The following is a 24075-nucleotide window of genomic DNA, read 5'->3' on the forward strand; positions in this document are numbered from 1 at the left end:
ATATGACAGGAAAGGTCAGGTGTCCGCAAACATTTGGCAATATAGTGCACGTGTAGGAAAATGGACAACTTTTTTGGAGCCAGTTTGTAATCATGCTGTTACTCTGCTGGATTGCAAAAATAATATCATTTTTCCCACATGGGTTCCTCCAAAGTTTCTCCTACCGAGGCAAAATTTAGTCTAGGTTGGGTTTCACCAAGTGGAGTCACTCACCATGACTGATGATTATCTTTGGCTGTCTGGAGTCTGGGCTAGAAAGAAATCAGGCCCATCTTATACATCCTACTATTCAAGCTATGCTGTGTTTTTTCTGTTTTGTCTCACAGCCATTAGTACGACGGTGTTTTAGGGTCACGTAAAAAATTATTTAAATCTAGGATTACAAGAATAAAATTCGAAGCAATTATGAGTATATAGTTGAAATTACGCGAATGAAGTCAATTTATTCTCGTAGTGCTAGGATTTTTTTCTCATTGTGCTACGACTTTATTTTTGTAGTGCTACAAATGTATACTTATATTGCTACGACTTTATTCTTGTATTGCTACGACTTTATTCTCGTATTGCTACGACTTTATTCTCATAATTTCGACTTTATTCTCAAATTGCTACGACTTTTTTCTCATAATCTTAGATATTTTTTTTTTCCTTAGTGTTGGTGGCCTTGATTAAATTAATATCGTCTATGCCATATAAGACAATTAAAAACTTTTCTTTAAAAGACACGCTACATTATTTATACCAGTCAGTCCCTCCATTTAACTAATCTCCCTCTGATATTCATTGGCCGAACCACAGACACAAATGTTTGGCCAAATTGGTTTGTGAAGTTCGAGTGCTGTTGATGCTCCAAATGCCGAATCAGCTTGATGATCTGTTTGAAATTGAGATGAAAATTTGCAGTACACTTATAGAGAGGGAGAGAGAAAAAGAGAGCGAAAGAGAGTGAGCAGCTGGTCTGCCACAGGCATAAATATTAATAATTATGAAGATAGTGAAAATACTTTGCAAGCAAGAGACGGATCAGGCGTAGCGGTTTAGCACTGCTTCCATTTAGGGCAGAAAAAAATATGGGTATCAGCATGCAGCAGCCTAAAGGTGTGTGCGAATGTGTGTTTGTGTGTGTTTGTGTGTGTGTGTGTGTGTGTGTGTGTGTGTGTGTGTGTGTGTGTGTGTGCCACCAATAGAGAGCAGCTGACATTTTCTCCGGCATGTGTTGATCTCTTTAGCATTAGCCACACACTCGTTGGCGAGGTTTGCAAGCTCGCTTTTGATAAAGAGTCGGCTGTTTACAAATCCTATTATGTGTGTTTCCGTGTGTCCTTGGAGTTGATTGCCAGTCCATGTTAGCTTTAGCAAATGTCTTAATTGCGTTAAATGGGGGAAAAAGCTGACAGATTATAAGCCATTAATGAGTGTTTTGCGAACGAGCCTATTCCCGGGATGGTTCTTTTTTGTTCGCTTGGCATGGAAGACAAGGAAAAAGAGTGAAAAGAGAGAGAGGGAGAGATGGAGAATGAAAGTGCGAGTGCTGGCATCACCTTGAACGCACAAGAGAAACAGGTCATAGTGTCTCATCTGAAAGGAGGCTCATTTCATCTCTTATTCAATCTCTTTCCTAGTCTCAGCCACTTTCCCTATCTTCTGCTCACCCCTTTTTTTGCACTCCTTTGTTTTGGCTTTTTTTTTTCTTTCTCGAGTTTGTCTCTCCATCATGGTTCACTCTCCTGAAGACAGATAAGCCCACTCAGGGAGAGTTTTGAGGCCTGTGTATAAATAGCTTCAGATGAATTATTGAGGGGCCACGCTTGATAATAATCCCACAGGACCCCTTTGGGCCACAACAACAAAAAAAAAGATGGAGGGAAAACAATTAGCGGGGGGTTTCTCTCGAGGACAAGTGCGACAGAGAACACCGCAGATGTCGACACACTCCTCGTCTTGCCCTAATAAAGCCAATTAAGGCCAAGGAATCGATTGGTTGGGGAGCAGGAGCTAAACGATTCCCAGCTTTTGTGCACCCCGTGTTGTTCTTGTCCAGCGGTCTGTAAGGACAGGACAACAGCAAAAGGGGACGGCAGCGTGGAAGGGAATATTTAGGAGCCGTTAGAGTCTGCGGTGGCGGAAGGACAATGCGGCAGGTGGAGGTCACCCTGTCTCGGACTAAATTAGCTCCAGCATGTTGGTGTTTCCCTTTTGTCCTGCCCTCTGAGAAACCGTACTCCCACCGATTCAGGCGTCTCGTCACGCTCCGAGCTGAGACCCAGTGATTTATCGAACTTTTCCATTAAGTTCACCTGTTAATCAAATGTCGGTCATTCGCATCTCTCCGCCATTCGTTGATAATTGACAGATCGCTTCCATTAACGTTTAATTCACTCGCAGAAAACAGCATTCTTACAACACACACACACACACACACACACACACACACACACACACACACACACACACACACACACACACACACAAACGCTCTTTGTTCGCTCCAACAGTGCGGTGGGAATATTTGGTGCACTCAAGACATTTCTTGGCATCTATTATTGTAACCTTTAGTTCTTGTATTTCAGCACTTGGCAGACTCCTTTAACCTCGATACTTACGGGCAGTTTGCATTTCACCCTACACGGCTGGCTGCTAATTCAGTGTCTCCTGGAGTACACTCCTGTTGAACTACTATCCAATCTGTCCAGAAGGTGACATTATGTATCTTTCAGCCAAATGACCCAGCAGAAGACTTTTTTTCCTTTGTAATATCCAGCAAAGTTTCCTTCTTTGGTCTGGGCAGGACTATGAGGAAGTGGTAGCTCAGTGGTTATGATGTTGGAGTTCGCCTCAGAAGGTCATGAGTTTAAATAACCCTGCTTTGTTGTGATCATTTTTAGTCAGATCAGAGTGGATCAGGGTGTCTTTCAAGTAAAATGATTGGACTTTTAAATTTGTAGAGGTCAACTATAGAAAATGTCCAGACCAACCAAAGACCTGACTGAACAAAAACCGTATAGAAACGTATCATTTAGAATCAGTCGTATCTGAGAAGCAGTTTTCTTCAGTGTGAGAGAGTTATAAGAAAGTACTTGTTAAAGTACCACTATCAGCCTTAAAATAGTTCCCTCGCAAAGCAATACTGGAATACGTACCTCCTGCTGACTTCGCTCTCCTCCTGGAAATGAAGATCCGGATCAGCCCCGTGTTTTGACGCCACTGCGGAGATCCAGCGCGAATCCCAGGAGGTGCTTGACACGCATCAAAAAGAAGACTTGGTGACTAAAGGGACTATTTTGAAGTTTGTAAACGTAGATAAATAAACAGAGCTAGCCTCGAAACTTTTTGATCCTAAAAAAAGACGAATACTTTTTTCTTTCTGGTTGAGAGAACTAGAGAATTTGCTGCCTCAATGTGTAAATGGAATTGAAGTGCCAAAACATTCGAGAAGCTTTGAGTGGAGAAATACGTTTAAGGTTTATTATAGGGTTCCTCTTTATTGAGGGCAAAAAGGCAGGTCTGATATCCCTTTTTTTTTAGATATTTCTAATAATTCTGTTAATGAAATTGTGGAGAAATTAATAGTTTCAGTGGTCAATGGAATTCTGTACACAGTTGCGCTAGGCCATCGTTGTGATCAGGTGCAAGCCTGTGAATGGTGGTTATCAAAGGACAGCACAGAAAAAATCAGGGTAGATAACGAGCCGATTTTGTAAAAAAATAAGTCCATCCCATAAGCAAATAAATGTGGAGTTGCTACAGACTGCCTTTGTCAGCTCTCCTGAAAATGTGCATATGTGTGTATGTGCTTCCCTGCTTAGTTTTCTTTGGAGCGGTGCATGTGGGGGACAGTGTTGTAATGATGCATTTTCTGCTCCATTGATTCCGCAGCTCAAGTCCACACTAAATCCTTCACATGCAACACATTAGAGCCAGGCCCTTTTTTCCCCCTCCTCCGCCAATCGATTAAGCACGACTTACAGTCCACACAGCCATGCTCCTCCAGAGGCCTTGCAGATGGCACACGCTATCTAGAAGAGGGAGGCGGAGCCGGGACACGGCCGAATGCCATTTCAAGGTTCCTCTTCATTGACGGGAGAAAGGCAGGCTTGGAATTATAGTCCATTAGAAAACTCCCAATTTTTTTTTTTGTCCCCTCCCATATTCATCCCCATTTCTGTTCCATTCCATTGGAATAATATCACTCAATAAAAAGACGTCATTGGTCTCCAGGAACATCTCCTCATTATTTAAGGTCTAAAAAAGAATGAAATAGAATGGAACAAAGGCACGAAACCTTCTCAGAGTAGCAGTTGGGTAATTCCCCCCCCCCCCCAAAAAAAACTAACTATTTTACCTTCTTCACCCTGCTTTCCCTGCCTGCTCTCACTCGAATTACTCCAGGAGCTCATATTGCACTTTTCAAAGTGCAGTTTTATTTAATCAGGGGGTTTACTGCTTCCAATTAAAGATTTGAGAGGGACGTGCAAGGGAGGGGCCTGCCCGAGTAGTTCAATCTCCGACCTTGAACAGGCAGACCTTAGAGGACGGCGCATTTACATTTTTTTTTCTTTCGGCGAATTGTGAGGACAGACCAGAGAGGACGATAGGGAAGCTTCGCTTTTAGTCTCCATTAGAAAGCAGGAGATTGACAGAACGCCAGCAACACCAGTCATTCACACTCAGATCCGTAAAACGTTTGATGAGCAGCTATTGATTTTTTTTTTTTTTTTTGGAGCAGGATAATGCAAATGCAGCCTGAGCGAATCCAGCGTCGAAAACTGTTGCTTAGCTACATGTTGCAGGAAACATCATTCCTTTCCAGATGACTAAATGAACTTCAGGCCCCTTTTTTTAGCTCTTAAACAATGCATTTTTTCTTTCTTTCTCGCAGATTATGACCTACAGGCTTCAATTCGCAAGCAGGTGTTAGTATTAATTACATTGCGTTATGAAATCTTTGAGATTTCCCCTGAGCCCTTTGTAGTCACCACGAACTCCTGGTTGGAAATAAAAAGATGTAACCTAAGCATTAGAAACCCGAACAATCTGCATGAAATGATGCAAATGTTAGCGTTAGAGTCCAACAAAACGCTCCTTTTTCCATTTACAACACAGAGAAAAGACAGGCCCGGCTAGCAGGCTTCATCTGAATAAATCTCTTTCAGCCCAGTAAAAAAGGTGTTCCGCGTCTTGGGAATACACTTCAGGCTGCTTTTCCGAGCTCCGACTGAAATGTCGAAAATCTCATCAGGGGGAAAAAAAGTTCCTCTCTGTTCCAAAGGAGTCAGAAGTAAAACCAAAACTTTCTTTTTTTTTCATTTCAATGCGTTTTCAGATACTGTATTTCCGAATGTCTGCTGCCACAACTCAGTTTCTTAGCAATTAACGAGCACATCTGAGAGAAATGCAAACATTCATAATAATCTGGTGTAGTTTCTGGTGTCATGCTACTTTTTATTGTCTATATACACCAATCAGGCATAACATTATGACCACCTGCACCATATTGTGTTGGTCCACCTTTTGCTGCCAAACCAGAGTTTGAAGGATCAGACCACACGGGCCGATGGATGGATGGATGGATGGATGGATGGATGGATGGATGGATGGATAGATAGATAGATAGATAGATAGATAGATAGATAGATAGATAGATAGATAGATAGATAGATAGATAGATAGATAGACAGACAGACAGACAGACAGACAGACAGACAGACAGACAGACAGACAGACAGACAGACAGACAGACAGATAGATAGATAGATAGATAGATAGATGGATACCTGGCCCAGACGTTGGATAGATAGATAGATAGATAGATAGATAGATAGATAGATAGATAGATAGATAGATAGATAGATAGATAGATAGATAGATAGATAGATAGATAGATAGATAGATAGATAGATAGATAGAACAGAACAGAACAGAACAGAACAGAATAGAATAGAACAGGTCATAATGTTATGCCTGATCGGTGTAATGGTAATATGCTAGCTAATTTCTTGTCCTCGATCTTTAGCTAGTAGCATTCGTGTGTGCCGGTAACCTAGCAAACCGTGTTCTCACACACTTTTAGAAATTCTTTTTTATGTGAAAATTTAAGCAGATTCCAACTCCGGCATCATTTCTTCAAATATCTTTTTGTGGGTTTATTTTATTTTTCTTGCCATACTATGAAATAGCACAACGTGAAACAGCCAATCGCATGCATTTCTGTAAACCGTTGAACATGAAGGTGTTTAATTAAAAACGCTTGGGCAAAAATATATCTGTTAGTTGCTTGAAAGCATAGACTTAGATGTTTGAAGGAAAAACTATACTGAATGCCTTTTCCTTTATTTAATGCATTCAGTCATCATCTTTGTCTTTGTTATGAGGACTTGCAGCGTACACTAGATATACATTGTCCTTTGTCTTACTTTCGCTCTACTTATTCACTCAGCCCGAGTTGTTTCTGTATAAGTGTGTGTGTGTGTGTGTGTGTGTGTGTGTGTGTGTGTGTGTGTGTGTGTGTGTGTGTGTGTGTGTGTGTGTGTGTCCCTTAGGGGTGTCTGCAGTTGGTGAGATAAGACATGAGTGTAGGATACTAGGGGAGGGATAGTGTTCACAGAAGCCAAAGAGATCTTATCCTCTCTCTCTCTCTCTCTCTCTCTCTCTCTCTCTCTCTCTCTCTCTCTCTCTCTCTCTCTCTATCTATCTATCTATCTATCTATCTATCTCTATCTCTCTCTTTCTGTCTCTCTCTTTCTGCCTCACCCACCCTTGTTGCCTCGTTCAGCACACATCTCTCAGCCCGCACACCACACACACACTCTTCCTTACCCGAACTCTTTCCTCATTCCCCTGTCGTCCTTTTCCACAAACCATTTACTCAAGCACTCTCTCACTTTCTCTCCAGTGCCTCCCTCCCCTCCTTTTCCTCTTTACCTCCTTGCTCACCTCCCTCCCTTGTTTCTATGCAATCTCTGGCTCTCTTGTCTTATCCGTCCTGTTCGTGTGGCTCCACTCCACACCCTCCACTCGTGATAAAGCGAACGCCTGGGCCAACTGGAGAAGAGCGGAATTGCTTTTAGAAGAACTAAAATAGGTGTATCTGGTTGTTTCAGCTTATTCATGTGTACGTGCATGTGTGTGTGTATGGGGGGGGGGGGGGATGTCACGATCCCTTAAAGATGAAAATACATTTCACATTCTAGGGACATTCAGTTGACCCTTAGTAGATATGTGTAGTGTATATTCTTTCTCCACATATTGACACATGACCATAAAAATTAGGCTTTCTTATAACTTATAGTCCCTTATAATATCCTCCACTCTTTTACGAAGACGTTCCACTGGATTTTGGAGTGCGAGTGTAACTAAGGTTGCAAAATTCCAGTCATTTTCAAGACTGGAAACCTTCCATGGGAATTAACAGGAATAACAGGAATTAATGGGAATAAACTGGGAATTCACAAAATTGCAGGGTGGCCAATAACAGGGACCTTAAATGTAGTCATGTACATTCATCAATCACATGCAGACAGTACACTTACTGCAGGGTTACTGAGGTCACGCCCCCTACATGCACTGTGCATTCCTCCATCACATAACACACATCGTTTCTTAAATCCTGCACACAAAATAATGTCCAAAAATCTTGGTGAGCATTTACATAAATAACATAAATATTACATAAATTAATGTTTAAAACTTTTGCGCCGTGTGTAAACTATTGATCAACAAACTTATACTCAAAATTAAGTAAAAAATCTTTTTTTAAATATGTATTAGTGTTAAACACAATGTTTATATTTAGGTTTGTATATGACACAGTTTATATGAATCTCCCCAAATTTTTTATTAATTCCCCTAAATTCATGCACATTCCCATCAATTTCTAGTAAATTTCCGACTTGAAATATTTCCAAAATTCCATTGAAACTTTCCCGGAAAGTATCCGGAAATTTTCCGCCCCTATGCAACCCTAGTGCTTGTGTAGAGATTTGTGCTCTATCAGCTGCAAGGGTTTTAGATTTTCATGGAGGTGAAGTAAGGAGGCCTAAAGTGCATTCAGCATTCCAATTCATCCCAAAGGTGTTCTATAGGGTTGAGGTCAGAGCTCTACAGCAGGCAACTCAAAATCTTTCACTCTAACCCATGTAAAGCATGTATTCATGGATTTTTTGATTCTTTGTGCACAGGGGTCTTGTCATGCTGGAACAGGTTTGGGTCTCCTAGTTCAAGTGGAGGTAAAATTGAATGCTGTCCTATACAATCGTGTGCAACTTTGTGGAAACTTCAGGTGTCCAAATACTTTAGTCCAATATTCGTTTCATTGAAAATAAAGTAGCCTGAAAACTACAGTGAAGATAAAGGCGTCTACAGGTCTACATTTAAAAACGGCGTTTTTTCGGCAAAAAATAAATAAATCGTCTATTTACTTTCCAGGTCTTCGCAGGCTAGGACGTTTTTACGAAAGCCAAACTAAAGTTTTCACTTTGGAGGGCGTTTTCAGAAAGCTACGTTTTTGACGACTAATAACGGCGTAGACAAAAAAGGAAACGCGTCCTCAAATGAAAATGAATCAGTTTCTTTCTTTCTTTCTTTCTTTCTTTCTTTCTTTCTTTCTTTCTTTCTTTCTTTCTTTCTTTCTTTCTTTCTTTCTTTCTTTCTTTCTTTCTTTCTTTCTTTCTTTTTCTTTCTTTCTTTCTTTCTTTCTTTCTTTCTTTCTTTCTTTGGAGACCACATCCTGTTGGAATGTAAATACTAGAAAATACGATTTAATTTAGTGTTATTATTATGTAGCATATTTATTAATTGGATCGATAATTCAAATGAATAGAAACAGAAGATAATGGTACAAAACCCACAACGATATTAATACAAGATGTGTGTGTGTGTGTGTGTGTGTGTGTGTGTGTGTGTGTGTGTGTGTGTGTGTGTGTGTGTGTGTTGTGCGCCTGTGTGTGTGTGTTTTGGAGCGTGGACACGTGTCCCGTGAGGGTGCTAGCATGTTCTGTAACATGGCAGAATGACAGAGCCTCGGAGGAGCGAGCCAGGCTGTCATGCTGAGCCGCTCCCTGTCGCTAATGAGTCAGAGTTAATTAAAAAAACCCAGGCGGGGCTGCAGGAGGCAAACACTCACACCGACGACGGCACGGCCAGGGTTAAACACGCAACGGACAGCAGGGAACATTAATGCTGACTCATGCTCAAGCCTCAGGGAGTGTGTGTGTGTGTGTGCATGCACGTGTTTGAGTGTGTTTGAGTGTGCGTGTGTTCATAGTGTCCCTGTAGTGCTGTTCAGTGGTTTGTGTTTCTTCCTCTTCATCTCTGATCCTCAACAGCATTTCTACATACATTTCAACTTTATGTGCTCTGCTTTTTATTGTTTTTTACATGGACATAAAAAACCAAAGGTGGTATCAAAAAGTTACGAGACTGGCTCTGTTTACAAGAAAGTACTTTATTTATCTACGTTTGTACACGATCAGCTTTAAAATAATGGACGGGGCGTGCAGCCGTGTGCCGCCATCTGTTGCCGTGTTACACAACAAGTATAGAAACATTCTAATACCACCTTGTTTATTAGAGATGGATACGGATATATGAGAATGCGAGTCGGAAACTTTCTCGTTGCCCGTCTCGTCCTTACCGAATCACGCGAATGCTTTCGAACATCCTGGACGTCTTAAATCCAAAAAAAATTAAAAATCAAGCATACTTGTCTTGTTCGGTCGTTTTTTACAGCCGTACGCTGTAATCAGACATATATAAAGTGTTGTATTGCTCTTATAGCACAATTTTAATGCGTAAAATAAGTTTTTTTTATCAGTTTATAGCTTTTTTTTTATCTTGTGGAAGGAGTGTGGGACTTACGTAATGGCAGCTGTAAACAGCCATTTTTGCGGTAAATTCATGCATCCGAACTTTGTTTTGGGATAATCAGGATGTCATATCCATCAGCATTCTAATGCTGCACAGCTGTACCACTGACACTGGAGACTCTTTCCACAAAGAATGCATGAACCTTCCCCTTAAAGAACGCCTTGACCACCATGATTAATAAGCAAAGGCTTGTGTGGGATTTAAACCTATAGATAAAGTGACACTTAGGGTTGCAAAGGGGTGGGAGGATTTAAGAAATGATGTGTGTAATGTTATAGTGGAATGCACAATGCAGGTAGGGGGCGTGGCCTCAATGATCGATGATCAACGATCGATGACTGTGCAGGTAGAAATTAAACCGAAATCGCATTAAATCCAGTTGTTTTAACCAAAATCATGCTGCTAGAAGATTCCTGTTAATGGCAACTTTTCTATTTTGTAAATTCCCAGTTTACTTCTATTAATTCACGTTAATTTAAATGGCAAGTTTTCATTCTTGCCAATTCCTGGAATTTTGCAACCCTATTGACACTCAAACTTTTTTTATTCCCCTTAAATTCTTCGGTATATCATGTACTTTAATCCAAGCGTATTATTGTCCTTATGTAAGATCCGAACAGATGCTACCGGCCTCTACGGGACATCCTTTACCAGGTAAATGGTCCCAGCAAGATGTATTTATTTTTCTTTCGCTTCCCAGAATAAATCGACTGTAGGTTTAGTATTAAAAACCTGCATTAGCATAACCATTAGCGACTCTAAATATTAGCAATTAAGCCAGATTTTGCATAGTCATATTTACCCACTTCATTAACAAATATGCCCCACCCCCCACCACCATCCCCTGTTGCCTTTAGGGGACTTATATTAAAGCAAGGACATTTATTATTTTTTTTTTTATAAATATCAAGCATATACATGGGAAAATGTGTGTTTTTGGGGGGCATTTTGCAAAGCGCATTGCTCTTCTTCACTACACACAAACACACACACATACCTGAGTGATCCAGGTGTGAAGTGAATATTAGGAGGCACTGAACATATGGACACTCATGAGTTTGTCAAAGGAAACGATGACAGCAGTTCTCTGTCACTCTTGCACATTTCTTCCCTCACACACAAACACACACCTACACACACACACACACACACACACATAAAAACAAGGCTGCGATTCGCACCCTTGTCCCATCCTTCCGATTTTCCAAGAGAACCGAACTCGTATACTTAATTTGCTTTACTGTTGTGCACTAAAATAGTTCTGACCTTGTTTTAAATCTGTCTCTGGTCTCTTTTACTCAAAGTGCCTTTAATGTAAGTAAAGTTTCTTTCTTTTTCTCCCGTTCTCTCTCTCTCTCTCTCTCTTGTTCTCTTATAGGCTGTGCCTTTCTCACATACTGTGCCAGAGAGTCAGCACTGAAAGCTCAGACGGCCCTGCACGAGCAGAAGACATTGCCAGGGGTAGGTCATCTTATTTCCTTCAGCAAATGCATTGAGACAGTCTATTCTGCAGAACCAAACAGTCCAGGGGTGGAGCTGGACCCTGTCCAACCCCGCCGACAAAATCGAACCCCTGACCTCAAATCGAGCCTATCGTCATCTCCACCTCCTGGTTTTTTTTTTTTTATTTTTATTTTATTTAATTTTTTTGCTTTTTTGCTTTTGCAGCACACAAATGAATATATACACACACACACAAAATCTGCACAGTACACAAATATGCTAATGTTTACAAATATGCAAATTTCGTTCTCAGACTCTTGCTTGCTCACTCACACGCATTCCGAGCAGACGTCTACTTTCCAAAGCGTGTGTGTGTGCGTGTGTGTGTGTGTGTGTGTGTGTGTGTGTGTGTGTGTGTGTGTGTGTGTGTGTGCGCGCACACATGTTAACATCGTCACCCAGGACTTATGGCGGGAAAAAAGAAGCCAAAGAAGCCTCTCTACGCTTTGTTTTTCTACCGTGGCACGTGTGTCAACGTGCGCACACGTGTTTTGATGTGTCTCTGTCAGCTCTTTCTCGGTTCGGTTCAGTTCGGTGTGGTCTGTTTTAATGAAGCCTCCAGGGAGGTCGACAGTCACCTGGATCGAGCTGTATGTCTTTGATGCGAGTAATTATGACGTAGATGCAAAACAGAGACACAGAACGTAAGGCAAGAGAAGCGAAACGATTCCGCTTTGGGCATTGCTTCCTTTTCCTGTCTCTTACACGCAAACACACGCAAACACACACACACACACACACACACACACACACACACACACACACACACACACTGTAGACCTTTTCTGTGTTCTATTTTTGATTAACAGCTACAGTAGCTACATCTTTTGTCCCTCTCAAATCTCTTTGTTCCACTGTGGCCTATACAGCAGTTTTCCCATTGCTCAAATAAGGGCTAATATTATTAACCAGGGTTGCCAGTTTTTAGCAAAACCCTCCTGCTCAACTACACTCACAAAAGGACATAAAATACCTGACATTAACCCCACCAAAAAATTTGGCTAGTCGAAAAGAAAGCCTTTCTTCACATGCCATTTCAAACACATTCAACCACCACCTGCCACGGCGTGAATCTCTCTTGGACGCTACCACAGATGTAAAAAGGATTTTATTTTTCAGCAATGGGGAAGTAAAAGTTTAGCGATACTTGGCTTGAAAATAATTGATTTAAGGCTCGGTTAAGGCCAGTCACTAACAACGTATTTGTGAGTGCGTTTTTGACGTTGTGATATTGGTCGTAAATTTAATTCATAATGGCCTTAAAAAGATCTTAAAAATTCTCAAATTTGACTTTGTGAACCTGAGACTGCTATACACTGTTGCCATGTTCACGATTTTTATATTTAGTTGATGTACTCTGAAGTCAACATTATGCGTTCCTACTACCGGTTTCGATCGTAAATTATATTAGTGGAGGAGATACAAGTTGTCTTCCACTTTTTTTACAGCAAATCAGTAAATGGATCACATGCTCTCTGTTGTCTTCATTCCCCATGGAACGCAATGCACCAAGTCGCTTTTAATATGTTAATTACTTAAAAAGAAAGAGAAAAAAAACGTAGTCAATTCTCAAGTTGTTCTTTGTAGGGTTGCAAAGTTTAATAATAATATAAAAAAAATTGCAAAGTGCGAGGCGGAGACTAAACAATCTTGCACTGCGCCACTTAATACGTTCCTGAGGGAACTCCGATTTAAACTATGTTCCGCAAAAAGGATTGCATTTGGTCCACGTGTGTACCAAACTGTAAGCCATGTACCGGACATTTTTACATTTACACTCCTAATATACATGTATATGTTTTCTATATAAATTTTCCATCTGTTTCCAGTGTAACTAGTGAACCAGTGTAACTTGTGTAGTTCGGTGTTAATGGCTGTTCCACCGACGTGTAAGTGACAGCGATCCAGAGCCTCGTCTCTTTGTGAGGACGCAGAGCTGTGGAAATGTAGAGTCAGCCTTCTCTAACGACTTAAATTGAAGTCAGTACTTTTGGCTATCATTTAATAGGAACTTTAATTAGCAATCCGAGGTGTGATGGAGGAGGCAGCGGGTCCGTCTCGCGAGCGCTAAGCGAGCAAAATCAACTTTGCGGGACTGGCCTTTTAGATAAACGAACCGTGGCGAACGATGGATTACGCGTTGATTAGTTTTCAACAACAGCACGACTCGCACAGTGGTTCCAGCTTCCAGGTGTCCATCAATGTGTTTCTGTATGTCCCCTGCTGTGCAAATCTTTCTCTCTATTGATCTCTTTCTCTCTCTTTCTCTCTCTCACTGCTGCTGGTCTCTTTCTCTCTCTTTCTCTGTCTCACTGCTTTTGTGACTCTTGCTGTGTATCTCTCTCACTACTGTTTATCAGCATCACTACTGTGTGTCTCTCTCACTACTGTTTATCAGCATCACTACTGTGTGTCTCTCTCACTACTGTCTATCACCATGACTACTGTGTGTCTCTCTCACTGCTGTCTATCACCATCACTACTGTGTGTCTCTCTCACTGCTGTCTATCAGCTTTACTACTGTGTGTCTCTCTCACTGCTGTCTATCACCATCACTACTGTGTGTCTCTCTCACTGCTGTCTATCACCATCACTACTGTGTGCCTCTCTCACTGCTGTCTATCAGCATCACTACTGTGTGCCTCTCTCACTGCTGTCTATTACCATCACTACTGTGTGCCTCTCTCACTGCTGTCTATTACCATCACTACTGTGTGTCTCTCTCACTGCTGTCTATTACCATCACTACTGTGTGTCTCTCTTACTGCTGTCTATCACCATCACTACTGTGTCTCTTTTACTGCTGTCTATCACCATCACTACTGTGTCTCTCTCACTGCTGTCTATCACCATCACCACTGTGTCTCTTTTACTGCTGTCTATCACCATCACTACTGTGTCTCTCTCTCACTGCTGTCTATCAGCATCACTACTGTGTGTCTCTCTCACTGCTGTCTATCACCATCACCACTGTGTCTCTTTTACTGCTGTCTATCACCATCACTACTGTGTCTCTCTCACTGCTGTCTATCACCATCACCACTGTGTCTCTTTTACTGCTGTCTATCACCATCACTACTGTGTCTCTCTCTCACTGCTGTCTATCAGCATCACTACTGTGTGTCTCTCTCACTGCTGTCTATCACCATCACTACTGTGTGTCTCTCTCACTGCTGTCCATCAGCATCATTACTGTGTGTCTCTCTCACTGCTGTCTATCACCATCACTACTTTGTCTCTCTCACTACTGTCTATCAGCATCACTACTGTGTGTCTCTCTCACTACTGTCTATTAGCATCACTACTGTGTGTCTCTCTCACTGCTGTCCATCAGCATCATTACTGTGTGTCTCTCTCACTACTGTCTATCACCATCACTACTGTGTGTCTCTCTCACTGCGGCCTTTATTAGGGATGGGCAGTATTTATGATACATGTATTTCAAATAGGTATAAAATAGGATTTGGTCATTTGTATTCGGGAGGTTTGAGGAAAATGGCTTCATATTTTGTATTAAAATACTTGTGTTTTGTATTTTTCTAGTTTTAAAAGCCTGTAAAATATTTTGTAAAAAATCTATGTGATGACATCATAAAAATGCCTCCTCTGATTGGTGCCTACTCAGTCGTTTGCCCAGAATTGTTCGATAAATGAATATTTGATAGTCGAATATTGTCCCCTAATTGAAGTCGCTGTTTTGTAGATCATGATTTTGCATGAACGACTTCCTGACACAATATATTATTATATTTATGATTAACAATCAAGTGATTAATTAGTTAGAAACGAGTTGCTATAAATGCAGGTGTCATCAGTTTTCTTCTTATGAATGATGTGTTTGTCATCGAGTCGGTGTTTCTGACGTAAAGTAGACCCTCGTAACCGAACACCAGGTAACTAAATTAGGACACAATCACGAGTCTTTTGCAAACTGTTCAACATTAAACTGTCGGTTACTTCAAAACTGACCTTTATGCGGCAGATCGCAGGGAAATGTACGTATATTTGATGTGTTGTTGCATATAGATCAGATTGATTGCGTGACTCAGGCAGAGAAAAGCTGTTGCTATTAAACATTGTTTACTGAATCAGCGAAGTCGGTGTGACGGTGAAGGAACAGATCAAACAGACCAACTGATGGAACGTTTGTGAAGAAATTTCATGCTCCCTTGTAAAAGTCTTTTTGAGTATTTTTTTAATACAAAAATACAGTGGTTTATTTTGATACCTGGTGTGGTTTTCTCGATCTCTCTGTCTTTTCCTATTATCTTTCCCTCAATTACACTCCACCCCCCTCTCTCTCAAACTCTCTCTCTTTCATGCACTCATTCTTGGTCTCCTGTCCTTTATACCCCTTTCTTGCTCTGTGCTCTCTCTCTCTCTCTCTCTCTCTCTCTCTCTCTCTCTCTCTCTCTCTCTCTCTCTCTCTCTCTATCTATCTATCTATCTATAGTCTTTTACACTGGTGTGTCTCTCTGATTGCTGAGTGTCTTACTGTCTGCCATGTCTCGCTCTCTCTCACTCTTTCATTGCTGTCTTTCTCTCTTACTGCTAGGTGTCTTTCTCACTGATGTGTGTCTCTCTCTGTCCCTCACATCTGTCATACTGCTGTGTGTCTCTCTGATTGCAGTCTATCTTTCTTACTGCTGTTTATCACACACGTCTTTGTGTCTCTCCCTGTGTATGTGTGTTTCTCTGCTGCATGCCTTCCATACAGATTAAACTACTGAACACTGTAGAACATAGTTTGTTTATTTTATATAAGCACACACACACACACACACACACACACACACACACACACACACACACACACAAACACACACACACACACACACACACAAAGTGTGCTGATATTATGTATTTAGGGCACTAGGTAGGGTGTATAACTCCATTATGTAATACACTGTTCAGGGGCAGGGCGAATTAAACAGGAACCCATTTGGGACATGGCCTAACCTTAAAAAGAAATCCAAGCTTCGGCTAAACATTACTGTAAATAAATAAACAAAAATCAATATGAATCTCTATCCGTCTGAGACTTTTATTTCTCGATCTCTCTTTCTCTCTGTCTCTCTTTTCCCCAGAGACTTATTTCTCTCTTTCACACTCTCTCATCATCTCTCTTTCATGCCCTCTCTCTCTCTCTCTCTCTCTCTCTCTCTCTCTCTCTCTCTCTCTCTCTCTCTCTCTTCTTTCTGTCCCCTGTCCTCTGTATTACTATCTCTCTCTTTCTCTCTTCTACTCCCCCTTTCCCTATATCTCTATCCCTTTGAGACATCTCTTTGTCCATGTATCTCTCCTTCCGTACCCTTGCTCTATCTCTCTATCAATACCTCATCTCAGTCTTACTCTCTCATGGGTCTGTCTGTCAGTCTGTCTGTCTGTCTGTCTGTCTGTCTGTCTGTCTGTCTGTCTGTCTGTCTGTCTGTCTGTCTGTCTGTCTATCTATCTATCTATCTATCTATCTATCTATCTATCTATCTATCTATCTATCTCTTTTAATTCTCTCCATCTCTCTCTTCAAAACTTTTCTGCCTTTCCCTTCTTTAGCCTCTCTCTCCCCTTTCCTTCTCCCTCCCCCCTTTAATACTCAGTCTTCCTAGCACTTTCTCTCTTTAATAGCCTCTCGCTCTCTTGTTCTTCTTTACTCTCTCTTCTTCTCCCTCTCACTCGCTTTTTTCCAGTTCACTTGACGGGTTGATAGATTTTAGATTTTTTATTTTTTATTTTTTTATGTTCGAAAAGGTCTGATGATGTGCACCATGCCGGCACTGCTGTCAAAGAGAGAAATATAAGGCACGAAGGAGAGAGAGACAGAAAGCAGCGTCCAGGTCCGACATGCTAATGTTAGCCCTGAGCTAATAATACAAGCACAGCCAATAGCATTACTCACTCCGGTGTGCTCTTTCAGCTTTTTTGACAAAATTGGCAAAATAACAGCAATAAAATGCAAACTGTGTGTCAAGTGCTAAAGAATAGGAGTTTTGGATATTCAGTTCCAGGGGAATAAGAGAAAAACTTTCCAATTGATCCCAATGGTGTTCTGTAGAGTTGAGGTCAGATATCTATAGCAGGAGATCTTCCACTTCCAACCCATGTAAACCATATCTGCATGGAGCTGGCTTTGTGCACAGTGTCAATCTGGAACAGGTTTTGGTCTCCTAGTTCAACCACCGATGACTCGGAGAGGTCAGGTGTCCAAATACTTTTGTCCATGTAGTGTATAATATCAATATCATTATAAAGTATGTCACAATACAATTTTCAGATGTATCAAATGATATATTTTCAGAAGTTTTATACCATTTTATTAACCTTTATTAAAAATTGTATTTTGAAAAGTAGTTCATGTAAAATTGCTAATATATAATTTCATATTGTGAAATCATGTATAACTTAATTAATTTAGTTACATACGTGCTTAAAATTCACAGGTACATATAATATCAGGACATCATTTGAATTCGAGAAAAAGAAAAAATGCACACTTTGTGACGTACTGTTGTTATAATGAAGGCTAACCTTCATTATCCATTCATAAGTCTGTTATAACTAGCTGAAATATATTGAATATATAATTTATTTTTTTTAATCCAGTAATTCTAACATTCATATTGGAATCATTTACTGTGAGCAAGCAGCTCCTTATGCGGTTTATCCATTCAAAAGAAAATCAGCATGATGATATTATGAAATGATAAACACAAAACTGTCTTTTTTTTTTTCTTAAATGGGCCGAAACACGGTGACAAATAAATCGTGTTTGCAATAATAAGAGTCGTCATTGTAGCAGGAATCGCACACACAGATTCCGAATGTAATCTGCGAGCGAAGTAATTAGATCCAAAAGTTTACACGTCGATTATCCTTCTATTTAACGGATCATTAAATGGATTAACCACCTCTTGCATTTGGATACAAAAATAATAATAATTTCAATCGGCCTCATTTGATTGAGTCCATTCCAGGAGCGATGAACTGCACAAGTCAAACTAGAGAAGCATCGGGGGGGTTATCTAGAGGTGCGGAATGAGAGTGTTGTAAATCGTCGTGAAACCGTATAACGTGAATAGGGATCCGATTAAGAAAGAGAATCAGAACCAATCGCAGTAAGAATCCGAATCACAACTTCTAAATTCCTAGACAAAGAACTGGGATTATAATAGGAATCAGATTCAGAGAACCAGAGCGCTAATCAGAATTCGAATCAGAATGAAAATCTGAATGAAGATAAGACAATGTAAATGGAAACAAATAGGTATGGAAATTTCGCGATGGAAATTTTAACCAGATTGAAAATCAAATCCAAATCTAAAGCAGGACTAAAATCAGAATAAGTGAGAGTCGAAATCCGAATCACAGCGAGGATTCCATTTAAAAGGGGAATCAAAATCCCAACGAGAATTGAAATCAGAATGAGGAACAGAGTCACAATGAGAATTCAAATTACAATTTGAATCAAAACGAGAATCAGATTCACAGTGCCAATCCAGATCACAGTGCGAAACTATATCTGAATTATATGTGAAAATCGAAATTATAGTCAAAATCTCCTGCTTTTCCCTTCCTGATATTTACAACAATTCAAGTGTAGAGTAAGTGTGGGGCAGCGTGGTTGATGCCCTAACGGACTTCTCTCAGCATGTGTTGTAATTCTTATTTTGACCACTAGGCGCAGAAAGAACTCTAGAACTACACCACATATATCAGCTAATATCTAAAAAAAAATTGCTATAGGTGATAAATACAATGTGGCTCCACCCAAACCTTCCATTCCAGACGAGTGTAATACCAGGTGCATCCAGATCTGGATCCGGCTCGGCCCTGCAGACTTTATTGATTTTGGCCCAGGAGCTCATGCCACAGATTTCAGTGTCTGACTGTGTTTACCAGCATAAATAGTCCACATGCGCATAAATATTCATACAAAACCAGTCAGTGCTGACTCACGTTCATGCTGTTTGCTATTAGAGCCGTGTAGACACCTAGAACACCAACACAGACACGTGCCTACTGTATGCAGAAAAGCCAAAACACGCACACGCACACACACACACACACACACACACACACACACACACACACACACACACACTAGCTCTCACACGCGAGTGACTCAGAAGCAGTGGGTGGGATAAAGATTGTGGATCGATGTGCGATTTCTGACCTCATATGGAAATGCATTCGAACACGTCACACGCCACACGCATGGAAAATGAAAATGATCGAGGGAGGAAATAAAAAAACAAGAACGGAACACAAGACCCCGTCACATTTCTATTCCATCTCTCTCTTTCTCCCGACGGCTCTCGATCGCTGGCTCACTACTGGCCGATTGTGTGAGATAATACTCCGGCCGAGAAATCTATGCCATTGATTGACTGTGCAACCCACTTTCATGGCAGCTCTTTCAATAAGTCACTGCCGTGGTCAATATGAACTTGTTCTCCGAGCGAAAGAGGGAGGAGGGAAAAGGACCGCAGACGAACTGCGCCGCAAACTTACAGGCAGCGAACTTACAGGCTCTTTATACTTCCTGTCTCTGACACACATTTTCTCTAGTTATTTTCTCTACACCTTTCGATTTTCTTCATTTTATAATGAGCTCTTTCCCAAGTTTGGAGGCACACAATTGAATAGAATGGCATTGAATGCAGTAGCATTGAATTCTCCTTTGACTTGAACTAGGACCCAAACCTGTTTATTTTGCAATTTACAAATAAAGAAAGCTTCTAAAACCTTATTTTAAGTCTACGTTTACACTAATAAATTCGATATAGACATAAATAAATTCGAAAAACGACGTTTTTGGTAAAAAAAAAAAAAACGCTCCACGGCCACAATTTCGTTTTTTCGGTCGTTTCCCCAAAAGTTGCTCATCCACACTGAACTGTGCTAAACTGTAAATCGTAAGATGATCCGACCTGCGAGCTGCTTTTTAGAAACTTCACAGCAATGACTACACTGACTCGAAAACGGCGTTTTCGAATTTCCCGAAAAGCTAAGTTTTCGTTGACTGACGTCATCTCAGGCCAAAACAGAGGGGAAAAAATGCGTTTTTAAACAAACACTTATTCACACAAGTGATTCTCTGCTCATGATAGGCTTGTGTTCTTGGCTGACAGGAGTACAACCTTACACAACCTTCTGCTTTTGCAGCACATCCACTGCATCTGCATTTGCGCATATTCTTTTCTGCTCATCATGCTTGAAAAGAGTTGCTATTTTTCTAGACTTGGTATAATCCCCCCCAAACTCTTAGGTATGCTGTGTGTGGAAATTTCATGAGATCAGCAGCAAAATTTACGTTCTACATGACGTTTCTCCATCATGGAACATTTAAAGGCTCGGGCATGGAGGTGTTGGTTTTGAATCATCTCAGATGTTGGTTCCAACTGGTTCCAACTGACTGTATAAGAATGTAAAAAGGACATTACTCATTATCACACACTCCACTGTTCATGGTTTCTTTCTCACTTCCCGATGTTTTGAAGTTTTAAAGATTTATAATTATACTGTTAGTGTCACCCAAAAAGGATGGGTTTGGGTCCGATTCCTCTCAAGGTTTCTTCTTCACACCATCTAAAGGAGATTTTTTTTGCCTAGCCGCAGTCGCCCCAGACTTGCTCATTAGCGATAGGTCTCTCGTGAACGATTCGTTTGCTTTGAACGAGCCTTTAACGTGACTCGGAAAAACGAGTAGTCTAAAAGAGAATTTGTTCATTGTTTGTTTTCTTTATCTGGTCAGTCCTCAGGTCTGAGTCATTCTTCTGTCACGCGACTCCCATATACGCTATGCAGGTGATCACAGGGTTTAAGGAACGAATCGAACCAAATAACTCCAAAAAAAGATTCGTTCATTTTGATTCGAAAGAACCAAGTGGCTAAAATTTGCTGGGATAAATAAACCCAAATGAATCATAAGTGAATTTTGTTCTATAATTCTTCTTTTCTGTAAAGCTGCTGTGTCCATTGAAAAGCGCAATGTCCATTAAAAAGCGCAAAAGAAATAAAATAAAAATTTATTGAATTATTCTTTTTGCATCGCACTGCTGGAACATAATTTGGCATTCAGATGAGCCTTAGATGTGGTTACTGGTGTTCCTAACGAAGTGGATGGTAAATATATAAGTATATATATAAAGCCTAGTCTATTAGGCGTATTGCTGTCAGCCTGCATTATGGACTGTCAGTCATTTTCAGGGATTCTATGTTCCACCCCGAGAGTAAAAAAGTGCTCGTTAGTGACAAGCAAACTTTACGCAATGCTCTTACGATGCTGACTCGGTTTAAGACAGCGGGCAGATGATATAACTGCTAATATCGGCGACTTCACACAGACGGCAGTTGGGCCCAGTGATTTGTCGACGGTTAATATCGCACTGCTGTGTTCCAGCCTTCTGTGAGAGAACTATTCCACGGGAATAATAAACTCAGCAGCAGCGGGCATCCGTCCGCCATGATTGGTTTTATTGAAAGACATATTTTCGCAAATCTTGTTTCAGGCCCGGCGGCACAACGGTTTAGTAGCCGCACATGCGGATAACAGCACGGGAATAATAGCGGGACAGCAAGCCGCAACCCGGCCACCTTTTAATTATTGATGGCCACTTCTGCCCCGGATTGGGCAGTAATTGCATTACAGGTCACTTCTCAATAGCAATTTGTGAAAGTTGTGGTGATGTGTGCTGGGAAGCAATCGATAGCTGTTGTGTCCATGTGTCTTATTTCTGTGCGTGTGTGAGTGTGTGTGTGTGTGTGTTCATTGCATGTTTTTGAAATGATTTCATTCAGACAAGAGAATGTCTTTCTTATATATAAGCCTTATCATGATTTATTTTTGGAATATCAAATTTTCTCTTCATCATGTCTTTTAAATAACATATATAATTATTATTATTATTTTTTTTTTTTTTACTGATTCTCTCTTTTTATCTTTCTTTCTCTTTCTTTTTTTTATCTGCCTCTCTGTTGGGAATGTGTGTGTGTAATTTGTGCCCTTTCATCAACCTTATAAAATCCACAAAAGCTGTATTTATATAAGTAAATAACAGTAAACCTGTATATAAGTATATAGTTAGTCAACAAAGCAAGCAATCAAGAAATGTGAGGTACTGAAGACTTTCCCGTGGTGGAAAACCTACTGACTGGTACACTGGAGACTCTGTTTAATTATAGCAAAGCTTAATACAATTCAACACTTTTCTTCCTTTAACACCCTTTCCGACATACGAATGCACTACTGTCCGAAACTACTGACCAATTAAGAGTATAGCAGCACGGTAGAAGGATCTGATCTAATTATCCCACACAATGCTGATATCCTGTCGTGTTCCATAGCCTGAGTTGATACAGAATATAAAGAGTGTTATATGAGACATGATAATAGTGAGGGTTCAGTCCCAGTTATGTAAGTGTATATAGGAGGGGGGGGGGGGGGTGACTAAAATGTGTTCATGTGTATAGCTTTATATCATAATATACATTGTTCTGTTGTCCCATTACTTCTGCTTGGTTTGTGCAAGGTGATGGAAATGTTCGATGGTGAGAAACCAGTCAAAACTGACAGGAAGGTTACGGTAACTCAAATAATTACTCGTTACACCCATAGTGAGCAGAAAAGCATGTCTGATCACACAGCATGTCAAAAGTCAAGGCTAATGTGATCCAACAGGAGAGCATGCTAGATTCCAGACAGAACAGTAAGCGGAAACTACGCTGCTAAAGCCTGGAAAAAGACCAAGCAATGTTTATTCAGTCTGGAATAATCTGGATTTGGTTGCCCACTATATAAACAGGAATGAAGGCGTTCCTATTAAAGTGGCCGGCGAGTTCTGCTTGTGAAAGTGCATTTATATATAAATATATAAATACCATAAATATTAAACCAGTATTTATTTATTTAGCATTTATTTCTTTACCTTTTTATTACTTTATTTGTTTGCTTGTTTGTTTATTTGTTTGTTTGTTCGCCTACAATCCTTTACCCTAGATATATATATCCCGAGAAATGTATTCCGCCACTACTAGTCTTCATGAATATCTTTTGTTTTGTACATCTGCTACTTGACTGCACACACACACACACACACACACACACACACACACACACACACACACACACACACACACACACACACACCAACACACACACATCTCCATCCCACTTTTCTCAGTGCATTGTTGGCCTCTCTGTCTAGCCCTTTCCTTTCTCATTGCCTCAAAGCATGCTTAATTTCTTGTGCTGTCTCTTCCGTCTTTCTCCCTCTGTCACACAATTGCTGTGTCATTCTCTCTCTCTCTCTCTCTCTCTCTCTCTCTCTCTCTCTCTCTCTCTCTCTCTCTCTCTCTAATACACACTCTCTCTCTTTTTCACTCTATGCCTCTGTCTCTTTCCTACATCATTCACGTCTCTGTCCTCTAAGGACGAGAGTGGAGGAAACGGTGGATTTTGCCTGCTCTAAATGCAGCCTGTGTGTGTGTGTGTGTGTGTGTGTGTGGGATGCTGCTACCGAGGGACGAGACAGCAGAGCACAGGAAAGCAGAGGAAGCAGCATTTGTTAAATCATGCTTTCGTACTCTCTCTCTCTCTCTCTCTCTCTCTCTCTCTCTCTCTCTCTCTCTCTCTCTCTCTCTCTCGCTGGTTCAGTTCATTTCCCATTCTCTCTCTTTCTCTTTCGCCCTTCATTCTTCTACAGTGTATTT

The 24075-nt window shown here is 40.7% G+C and overlaps 1 protein-coding gene across 14 annotated transcripts in view; it reads left to right on the top strand.

Annotated features, from left to right (window-relative positions):
• Window positions 1-24075, top strand: part of celf4 (CUGBP, Elav-like family member 4) — a 100026-nt gene that overhangs the window by 17035 nt on the left and 58916 nt on the right. For all 14 annotated transcript variants that reach the window (XM_083564148.1, XM_083564155.1, XM_083564159.1 and 11 more), the window contains exon 2: window positions 11243-11325. In XM_083564148.1, the coding sequence (XP_083420274.1) occupies window positions 11243-11325 (83 nt within the window). The remainder of the gene's footprint in view (window positions 1-11242; window positions 11326-24075) is intronic.

Source organism: Silurus aristotelis (assembly GCF_946808225.1).
Source record: "Silurus aristotelis genome assembly, chromosome: 16".
Taxonomy (NCBI): domain Eukaryota; kingdom Metazoa; phylum Chordata; class Actinopteri; order Siluriformes; family Siluridae; genus Silurus; species Silurus aristotelis.